We start from the raw sequence: 10,910 nt of genomic DNA, 5'->3' as shown, positions 1-10,910 counted from the left end.
ATCACTTTTTGGACATGTAAATTCATACAAAGTTTTTTTTTTTATGCCAGTTATTTACTTAAAACAAAAATTAGGCAATTAGGCATTTGTTTAGACTAAAAATGACTAAAAGTAGAACATGAGATCTTTAACATTTCAATGTGGATTTTTGTCTTTAAATACATAAAATATTATAACAACACTCATTATTATTAAAAAAAACTGTAATTAGTGATTATCAACAAACACTTATGTCTAACATGTATCTGAAATAACTGACTAATTATATATTGAGTGAAGAAGAAAAACGGTTTAATAGCATACAGTTATTTTATTGTAAATGACTTTGATACATTAGACTTTGCACTGCAAGTCCTATGTCATGATACATCATCATATATAATTCACCTATTGCTTCATAGTCTTTTGCTTACCTCAGGGTTCTCACGATTCACAACACTAGTAAATAAAACACTCTGAAATTCCTCAAAGACTGGACTTTAAAAATTGGTAAAATACTGATAGCTAGCTGCCAAAAACAGAATAGCAGCCACACTGAAACAATTCATCACTGACTGAAGATCGAAACGCTGACAGTGACTGGTCAGACAATTTGTGTGCCCTCATGATGGGCACATGTCACTCAAACCCTGAGCTAAACAAAGCCGTCAAGCTGAGTGGAACCCGGCGCTCTGGCATCCACCTGCGTCTCACCACATTCAGCCACATCTTTCACATTCACGTCATTACAATTTCGTGACCTCAGTATTACAAGGTTCACTCTGAAAATTGAGATGAAGAAGAAAGTCATTTTTAGCTGGAGACGTTCTACATTTGCTCTATGAGAGTAATAAAACTTAAGTGTACATAACAGGAACAGTACAGTACTTTACTTGCTGCTTTTACAATATATAACCGTCCTGGGACATTAGAAAGTCTTCAGTGCAGGAGAAAGCTAATATTGTGGTTAACATCTGATAACATTAGAATTAAATATTACTGATTAGCTAGCATGCAATGTGCTTAATAAACTGAAATTTCCAGTGTAACCAGGACTGAAACTCAGCTAGCAAACGTGTAAGACATGTTTGTCTTGCAATATCGCATCTCCCACGTGGCGCAACAGAAACGTGTTCAACATTTCATCTGGAGACCGTGAGTACGGATCTCACTGATGCCACAGCCATCCATGGCTGGGAGTCGAAAAAAACAAAATCTGTGTCCACTGGGTGGGAGGGATAACACAGTGTCAGTCACAGTGATACTAGCCAGTCGTGGCCATCTGTAAACTCATGTATGAGGAAGTGGGCGGATAGTGCTTTCCACCAAGTTTGTTACTCTGCGTGCTTCTTTGAAGCAGAAGTTTGAAAAGATGTGGTTGGCTGGCTTCACGTTTCCTAGAGGAAGCGCATAGGGGAGAAGTGGCTGGTGGGTGGGAATTGGAAAGTGAGCAAATTAGTGAGAAAATGCGGGGCCCAATTATTTCTATAATAATCTTTTATTTTAAATGTGATGTCATTTTTTAATAGGCTCAAAATACCTTTGTCTACTGAGTTTACTTGCATTTAATAATTATTTAATGAGATTAAGTCAAAGAGATGTGTCGAAATGTCTCTTTACCCAGATAGAACCTGATAATACTAAGGTTGCAATTTCAGTTTCTTCCAGCTGTCATTAAGTGATCAAAAGGTGCATCACTTTCTAAAACCGATCAAATCTCTCACTCGCTTCTCTCTCACTTCTGTCTGCCTCTCGACATCCTAAATTATCCAACAGGTGCAATCACCTTCTGTTCAAGTTATCTATTAATGGCACTTTTTGAGTGTGTATGTGTGCCAATTATAACTCACATCTGCAAGTCATCCTGTAAAAACAACCTAAACACAGTCAGAATCATGACCTCATGATCACTCTCTTCCCCAGAGCCACACACTCATACACACACATACACTTAGCTTTTATGCTTGGGCTGAACAACCTGAGCGCCTTTTCCACTCAGAAATGCACAAAATGTCTTTGCAAAACCAGCTGCTAACATTGTTTCTCTTTGGTTTGGGTTTCTAACACCATCTCGTCTCGTGTTTTGAATTCCAAAAGACATCGATCTATTTCCATATATAAAAATTGATATAAAAATATATTTATACATGAATATTTGTGTATGCAAAAAAGACAGCTGAGCACTGGGATATAAATAAAAGTGAAACAGATTTCACATTATGGAAACTTTGGCAAAAATTAAAAAAAAATGAAAATGTGGTAAATACAACAAACATTCATTTTTACAAAAGTGCATCGGATTAAAAAAAAAAACAATTCCGCACCGAGCTTAAGGCACAATCTTCACCTGTTTTAATAAAATGTGTTTTTAACACTACTGCCAAATGAACCAATGTGAAATCTGGCAAATGTGTATTGCATGTTCTTTGGCTTATTCTCATCTAGAAGAGCAAACACTGGCTCTAACTTATTAAAATACATTTTAATAAGTAAAAGGCATGATACCTTGCTTGCAATTTGAGGCAACGCTGTCAACTGTAAAAGGAACCGAAACCCCGCGACCACAGGTCTGTTTTACTCAAGCCAGTAAGTGACTGTAGAAAAAACGATGAAGCTCCATCAACAGCTATATATGAATATTTTGATTTAGGCTTGTGTGTTATTGATTTTTCCCTTTTTTTTTAATTTACCATTTAAAAAATTAAATGTTAAAGTGATATATATTGTAATCGTCTAGAACTGGCAGCCAAGACGGGAAAACGAGCACGTCCACCATTTCAGTTTTAAGGAGAGACGGGGAAGGGTGTAATAATATTATCAGCAGTGCAGTCGGGAACTGCTTGGTGGCAGAGGCGATCACGAAAACATATTCCAGATTAATATTTCAATTGGATATTGGATATTATTTTATTTATTATTCTTTTGGTCTATTTTTTGGATGATAACTCGTACTAGCACACTCCAATTTTTACTTGAGGCGCTTCTAAGGGAAATGCGTAAAGGTTGGCAGGTCTGGTAATATAAGGAGTTAATATGTAGAGACGATTAAATCGTTGTATTGCATAAGCCTATTTTGAGGCTTCTTATTTTGTAACCTTTTTAACAATTTTAAGAAAAGTTTTGCAAATGTTTCGTAACACCCCTCGTCAGCTACCATATTTTCTGGACTATAAACGCACCACCGCCTAAACAAATCTGTATATACACCTCTTAATATTAGAGATTGCATTAATATATCATGCAATTTTATTCATAGGTTATCTGTAGTGTGTCCTTGTGACACTGGCATGTAGATGTTTCACATACATAGCTGTACATTTTTCAGCTATATGTATATATAAAACGTATATACGTATATATGTGTGTTATAAAAATCAAGCAGACAACAATAGGCTAATATATAAGACAGTGTATTATAAAATATATAACATATATATTGAAGTAAAAGGCAAATTAGTCCATCTTATAGTCCAGAAAATATATTAGCTACTAGTTAAGCAACCTAGTTTAACTAACTCACCACTTTATTAACTCAATGCTAGTTAGCTATCATGTTATCTAATTCAAAGGCTCCCTACCGTGGTTCTGGAGAACCCTCTTTTCTAATTAAAATAAGAAAGAAAAAGGCCGCGAGAGTTTCATTTTTTGTTTTCGAGACACTGGATGGTAGCAAATTTCTTGACGACTCAAAATGGTCACATGATGATGTTCTGAGAGTCTGACTGCTGAGTCTCAAAGAGCGAGGTTTTAAAGCTGATTGAATTTTCTTACAGCAATGTTACAGTTACAGTTAGAGTGCTGCCTCAAAAAGTGTATGAACTGTCAGGACAGTAAGAGAAAAGCATCAGGCATCTACACACCCTGTAACGGAGAACGTTCAGTTGGACTATAAGTGGAAGGAAAGCCTGTAATGACTGAAACATAGCCTGTAGCTCTACCTCTCTGATGATTAACACAATGCTAACATGACTGACCCAAAGAGCTAGATCAGCTTTATGGATCATCGTCATATGAATCCTGACAAGAACAGGTACGCAACAAAACAAGCCAGGAACCTGCGAACCACATGACGAGCGGATCAGTAAGTAAACCGCACCAACCTGTAAAGGTCTCGCAGCTCGGCTCTGGATGACGCAGGTGCGAGTAGGGCTGCACGATATATCATTTATTAATCATTATCACAAACCTGCCATCGCAGAAGCCTGACAGATCTTCGAGATCTCGTGATATCGATATCATGATGAATTACTGTGGTCTAATTAATCTTTAAGAGCCAAACATTACAGGTTCTGCAGTTTGTTTTAATGTACTGCAGGTCATATTGTGGTCTCAGTATATAGCAATGTAATCACTGTATGCTATTTTATTCCTATTGCGCAGCCCTAGTACTGAGTTCAGATGGATGACCCCGCTGCTGGTGCCTGCAATAGCACTCGGCTGTCTTGTGCTGCCCCCTGCTGGTACACACAGAGCAATGCAACAATACCACTAATGGACAAATTAAAGAGCTAAATCTAACCGCTCTTGACTGCATGATGCCCAGCTGCGTGTTGTGCTTTGGTCTGCTTTGTGATCACCGATTGATCTATATGTCATAAATACAGCTTTCGGGTTTTCCGGGTCCAGGCGTCCAGGTCGAGGACTTTAATTCTGCAGCTCGCTCAACAGAAGATCTGGGAGAACGGGTGTCTGAGCAGCTCTTCTGCGCTCGGCCTGTGTTTGGCCTCTACGAAGATGCGCCGGATGAAGTCTTTGGTCTGCTCTGAGATGTACGACGGCAACATGGGGTTCGTGGGCTGAGTGGCTATTTTAAAGATGGCTGCCATGGCCTCATATTCGGCCCAAGGGGGCTTCTCCGTCAGCATCTCCACCACAGTGCAGCCAAGACTCCTTAACACGGAAAAACACACACACACACACACACAAATTAGGCACATTGTAAAAAAAAAGCTTTTCTTCCAGAAATTAAGCTATATTTTGTCATAGACTGAACCTCCTTACTCTAGGCCAAAGCTGTATGACAAGCTAGCTAACAATGACCTTAAGAAGCAAGCAGTGAATAGACTAATAATGTCCATATCCAAACATAAATAAACACATACATAAATATGTAGGGAATAAAACACTTGGGGGCATGCTGTTACAAGAAAATAATCAATGATGGGATGGTGTGATGGGATGAGTTACTCTTACCACCTTGAAGTTGGTTATTTTCCTATAAGAGTAGGAAAACTGTTTTATTCGTATTATATCACAGCAATTCGCCAGCAATAACAATTTTTAATTTGTTAAATAACGACACATCCTATGTTTCTTGGAACCAGTTTGTTCCTGTTCTCACTTACATTATAGCAGCTATAAACTGTCTAAACAGTCGTTCCCTCATCAGCATCTCTTTTGCTCACTCTCGTGAAGTTATTATTTAACTTTGTTAAATAACAGCACATTTTTAATCCGTTTATTATTAGCCTTAGATTATGTGCCCCATACGAGTCCTTGTGAACGAGCTGTTACAACAGAAGAGTATTAGAATGAGCGCATAAATATAAACCTTCATACATCCGTCACTCAAATTCGACTCCAATTTATCCTTTTAAGTTAAAACATTACACTAATACACCTGACTCAAGATATATTATGCTGTCATTATTACAGTGAAACAGTACAATGGCACACACATACATCAAGTTGTCAAACGGAGACTTATTCCAGGGCAGAGGCTGTGCAGGAATGTTTTGGTGGAAACTTTCCCTGGCAGAGCTGTTGACAATTAAACAGTGTTTTTACTGGCTGGAGCGCTGAACACTGATAGCACAAGCGAGTGTATTTGTGTTTCTGTATGTGTATGTGTGAGAGAGAGAGAGAGAGAACTGACAGACTCTTTTGAGATTCCTAAAAATTACTCTAGGGGCTCTGAGGGCTCAGAACATTCCAGGACAGTGCTACGATCCGACTCGCTAGCTCTCGGCCAATCACAGCCCTCTCCTGATGAGCCCACGTCCAATCAGACTGTGCAATGAAATCCCTTGTCATCAGGTGAACTCCTCCTCCTTAAGCAAAGTATGCAGAAAAGTTCTGTATTTAATTCTTGGCAGTAAAAATAGCTCTATGCCCTAGATTTCCCCTTTAACTGCTGTTATTTGTCTTGCTAAATATTTAATGTTGCTTTTTAACTCCTCAGACATTCCTATCCATCACTTCATATTTTAGCCCACACAGTTACACTGACCAATTCATTAATCGGTGTAACTGCTCCACAAACATTATACATCAGGTTACACATGACCATGAACTCTCTCGTGGTAAGACGTACTCATGTAGGCTTCAAGTTTGGCTGACTGCATCCTTATTAGTCGGGTATTTTCAGACAGGGACTTTTTTTTTTACGAATGGAAGGAAACTTAAAACCAGCATAAATCGGCTGATTCTCTGCTAGCAATGAAAGACCTTCACTGTCGATACATGAGAACACAGTCCATGGGTGGACAAATCACAAATTCATTAGTGTGAAAGTGGAGTAAAATCTCCAATATGCTGCCCAGTCCCAATGTTATTCCCAGAAGCCTAATTAACAAGGACAAAAAGTGCAACTAATGTAATTTAACTCAAAACTCATAACTCCATAATTATGTCCATTAATACAGACTACGGAAAAACAAGCAAGAACTTTGAATCCCTGACAGGAGCAACTTTATGGCAATTTTATGTAGCCAGTCTTCATCCTCTCCTGATGAGGTCTCTGGAGATGAAGCATTGTGTTCGGCTTTGGCTAATATTTCGGCTATGAGCTTTGGCGTTCTCTTGTCACACATAAAAACATTATTTGAGTCTGGCTAGCATCTTCATTTTCACTCGGTGAAGTGTTTAAATGTGAGGCGATGGCGTGTTGTGCTAGGATTCGAGTTATATTACAGTTTTATTTGTCATATTTTACTGGGTTTTGTCACTGTTTCCACGTCCTTTGGTATTCCTGATTGTTTAATATCAGCTCAATGTAATTAATACACCTAATAAACAAATAGTTCATATCTTCAGTGTGTAGTGCAGCAGGTTGTGAAGCAACTAGTGTGTGTTATATTTAAACAAACATATCAAGTGAAATGGTCGGAAGTAGAGTTTTTCTTTCTCCGGTTGATGGTTGTGTAAAATAAAAAAAAATGCTGGTGACTGTTGTATCAACTCCCTACTGAACCTCCTGGTCCAGTGCGCAACTGTGAATAAAATAATTGATATCCCTGCAGTCTCTCTCAGCATTTCTGCTATCTCATGTTTACTAATATGTCAGTGAGTGATTTCTGGCTTTACCACACATCTGCTTTGCGTCCATAACCGTCTCCGCTGATGACCTCCGGACTCATCCAATACGGCGTCCCAGTGACCGAGCGCACACCCGTACTGGACATGCAGATGGTCTGCAGGCGCTTGCTGGCCCCGAAGTCTCCGAGTTTTACATTCCCTGCAGAATCCCGCAGGATGTTGGCACCTAAACATGTTCCACAACAACACATTACTTACAGTATATACTGTTATCTCTTATATATTAAATTACAGTAAGTTACAGCATTATTTTTAGAAGTCCAAATTTAAATTTTACACCATATTATTTAATGCACAACATTTATTCTATATTTTTATATTATAACTGCATATCCCATTACACAAATTTGTGTTTCATGAATAAATAAATAACTACACAGTTTTCAGGATCGCATTAGACAATGTTGGTTAAATATATAGGAATATTTATGAGTGATTTGTGGCCACCTTTAATGTCCCTGTGGACGATCATGTTGCTGTGCAGGTAGGACATGCCCTCCAGGATCTGCCTGGTGTACTTCCGGGTCACGTTCTCCGTTAGCGCCCCGTAGGCCTTCAGCTGGTCTTTCACCGAGCCCTGGAAAACGGAAATGTGAGAACGCCCACCTCATTATTAGTAATAATAACAAGTAAAGACAACTGTATTTGTGCTTTAATCTCTGTAATACATGTCAGGTTAAATCATAATACGTGTGCAACCCCTTCACTAATATATACATATACGTGACAGGACCCACCCCAGGCATGTACTCCATGAAGATGGTCAGAGTCTTCTCATTGTGGTCTCTGAGGCAGCCGTAGTACTGTACGATGCGCTCGTGATGCAGATTTTTCAGTAGCTGAATCTCACACTCCAGAGTGCTGACTTCCTGCAGCGAAACAGCGGGAGAAAATCGAGAGCTGTTCCCAGAATGCGCAGTTATGCATTTACAGGACAGAAACTTCCCCGAGGTTTCCTGATGTGTTTTTCAGGGAAAGAATGTGTGAGCTCATAGAGCACAAGGCTTTGTGTGGATGGAAGGAAAACAAAACAAAGGGTAAAGCAAGTGCATGCCAAGTGCACTCCTTTTATACATATTAAGCAGGATCAGTATTAATGTGTGTGTGTGTGTGGAGGCCCAGTTAAATTAAATGCTAGAATACACCTACCTCCCCTGACTCCCCGTCCTAACCCCTCCTCTCACACATGCATGCTGTCTCTCTCTCTCTCACACACACACACACACACACACACACACACACTCACACACACATACAGATACAGGAAGTGACAGTGCGTGTTTTTGCAGTGGCAGACAGGAAAACATTTAAGAGTGTGGGGGAAAAGCGAGGCTGGCATGGAGAGAAACCCAGACAGAACAAAGAACAAAAAAAATAAATACCGCAGCAACACACACACACACACACACACATTAACCTCTTTAAAGTTGAATCTTGATAAACTCATGCAACACTTACCAGCTGTTCAGAGAGTATGTGTATGTGTAAAGTGCATTTATTCCTCTCAGTTCCCCTCATGGATAATAAAATGCCAGAACAGTGGCCTCATGGGGGCAAAAAACAATGCATTCTAGACTTATGACTAGCAGAAAAGCGTGTGTGTGTGTGTGTGTGTGTGTGTGTGTGTGTGTGGTACCTTGCTGGTCTCCGGGCTTGCTGGGTCAAACTGGACCTGTTTAGCTGCCAGTTCCCGTCCAGTGTCCACATCGTAGCAGAGATAAACACGGCCGAATGCACCTTGGCCCAGCAGTTTCCCTCTCCTCCATGTCACAGGAGCTGTGGGGGCTGAACACACACACACACACACACACACACACACACATTTCATACAATTACAAAACAGTCACTGACAATTACTCAGTGAATTCATGTGGCTACGAATAATACCAAACTATGACAATGATATTATTCATTTATATATAAACAGTACTGGAAAACACACATGCACAGGTCCACTGTAATATTCCATTACTATTACAAAACACTACACGCACACTGTAACCATAACAACGCTCTTACCAGCCCTAGCTACTATCCGCTAACTAACTAGCCTAAAGTGCTATCCATCTATCATATCCCAATTATCCACGAACTGAAAACGCCTTAGTGCATACTGCGTAACTGATTCTTACACTTGTGAGGCAGTGGGCGGTCTTTGGGGCGGAGCCGGGAGTGCGCATCCACCAGCTGCCAGCTTCCGAGACTCTCCTCGCTGCCATTGAGGGAACGACGTGACGGCACCAGCGTGAACAGGTTACCCTGGGGACGTCGTATCCGTGGAAACGTGCGCCGACCTGATGTGCCACAAAGCAGAAATAAAGTTTAAATAAACTGAATCACTGTGACACCAGATAGCAAGTGTTATCCTTATCCGTTATCGGTGTGTGTGTGTGTGTGTGTGTGTGTTTATATACAACTCACCCTCACTGAGGTCTTTGTGATGTGGAGAAACTGGGTACCTCCGTGGGTACGTCCCTCCTTTAGCTATAATTTTATCATACACGTGATTCTCCCTGTCTGAGATGTTAAAACAAAGACAATGTCAGCTTTCATTTGATACCATAAACATTCAAGACAAAATGTAAGTATGGAAATAATAATTTGGCACTAATGAAGTGGCACTTTGTATTTTCTGGAAGGTTTCCTGTGAGGTGAATTGCAATTGTAATAAAAAAAAAATTCTTCGGATGGAGTGGGTCGGGTGAAAGGGGAAGGCGGGGCTAATTTTGCGGCTAGAAAATCTGGTATGAAGAAACTTCCCTTTAAAGGAAGCCATGACCTATTTATTTTAGACAAACCTGCACAATCCTGCCTGTTATCAGGATAACTTCTGGCTCTGTGCATGCGGGACTTCCGAAGTGAGGGGCTGTGAGAGGAAGGAAAAAACAAACGGAAAATAATAACAACAACAAACCAAACTTCCCTTTTTTTTAATCAATATAAAACAACTTTTCCACTTCAGGCTTTCTTATTTAAAATTTATATAAATCTAACACAATAGAAACCCCACTGGTGTTTCTGAGATTGTAGCGGCTCTGACCTTTCTGAGTTGCTGTCGAGTGACTGGCAGCTACCGGATATGGAGTTTTCCGCACTGCTCCAAGGATCCAGCACCTGAAGATAAAGCACATATCAGCCTTGTTCTTAATTTCAGATGATTTAAACAGTTATAAAATTTAACTCAATTCAATTCAATTCAGTTCAATTCTTTACACAACCCTGGAGTACAATGAGGACGAATCTGATTTGCAATGCAGCTGAGTATAAATTAATAAGGAAAAAGGAAATTATAGATTTAAGTGAGTCTGAAATGTGTGTGTGTGTGTATTTGTGTGTGTGTGTACGACTGGTAACTCACACACTGGTCGCTGGTCTCCGGGATAAACTCTCCCTCGCTGTTAATGCTGGTGTAGGATCCTTGGCGAGCGATTCGCTGCTGCCGCTCCGGAACGTAGCCGGGAGGCGGGGAGCTCCGCCCAGTGTTCTGAGAACCTGAGAGTGGGTGGGGCAAAGGTAGGAGATGTATTAGAGACCGAATCCAGTGTACGATTTCATAAAATCCTAACAGGTTTAAGTACAACGCTTCATCCCTTAATGTCCTTTGTGTGCAAAAA

General features: G+C 40.1%; 1 protein-coding gene across 2 annotated transcripts in view; it reads right to left on the bottom strand.

The window, feature by feature from the left end:
• Positions 1 to 290: 290 nt before the first annotated feature.
• The window catches only part of map3k3 (mitogen-activated protein kinase kinase kinase 3), a 29,600-nt gene continuing 18,980 nt past the window's right edge, over positions 291 to 10,910 (bottom strand). For both annotated transcript variants that reach the window (XM_026916864.3, XM_053239075.1), the window contains exons 8-17: positions 10,655 to 10,788; positions 10,337 to 10,410; positions 10,095 to 10,162; positions 9,718 to 9,813; positions 9,429 to 9,590; positions 8,933 to 9,081; positions 8,034 to 8,165; positions 7,744 to 7,873; positions 7,285 to 7,462; positions 291 to 4,869 (exon numbers count right to left, since the gene is read on the bottom strand). In XM_026916864.3, the coding sequence (XP_026772665.1) occupies positions 4,641 to 4,869; positions 7,285 to 7,462; positions 7,744 to 7,873; positions 8,034 to 8,165; positions 8,933 to 9,081; positions 9,429 to 9,590; positions 9,718 to 9,813; positions 10,095 to 10,162; positions 10,337 to 10,410; positions 10,655 to 10,788 (1,352 nt within the window). In that variant the 3' untranslated portion in view covers positions 291 to 4,640. The remainder of the gene's footprint in view (positions 4,870 to 7,284; positions 7,463 to 7,743; positions 7,874 to 8,033; positions 8,166 to 8,932; positions 9,082 to 9,428; positions 9,591 to 9,717; positions 9,814 to 10,094; positions 10,163 to 10,336; positions 10,411 to 10,654; positions 10,789 to 10,910) is intronic.

The sequence above is a fragment of the Pangasianodon hypophthalmus genome, chromosome 13, assembly GCF_027358585.1.
Source record: "Pangasianodon hypophthalmus isolate fPanHyp1 chromosome 13, fPanHyp1.pri, whole genome shotgun sequence".
NCBI lineage: Eukaryota > Metazoa > Chordata > Actinopteri > Siluriformes > Pangasiidae > Pangasianodon > Pangasianodon hypophthalmus.
This window is presented reverse-complemented; position numbering and strand designations above follow the sequence as displayed.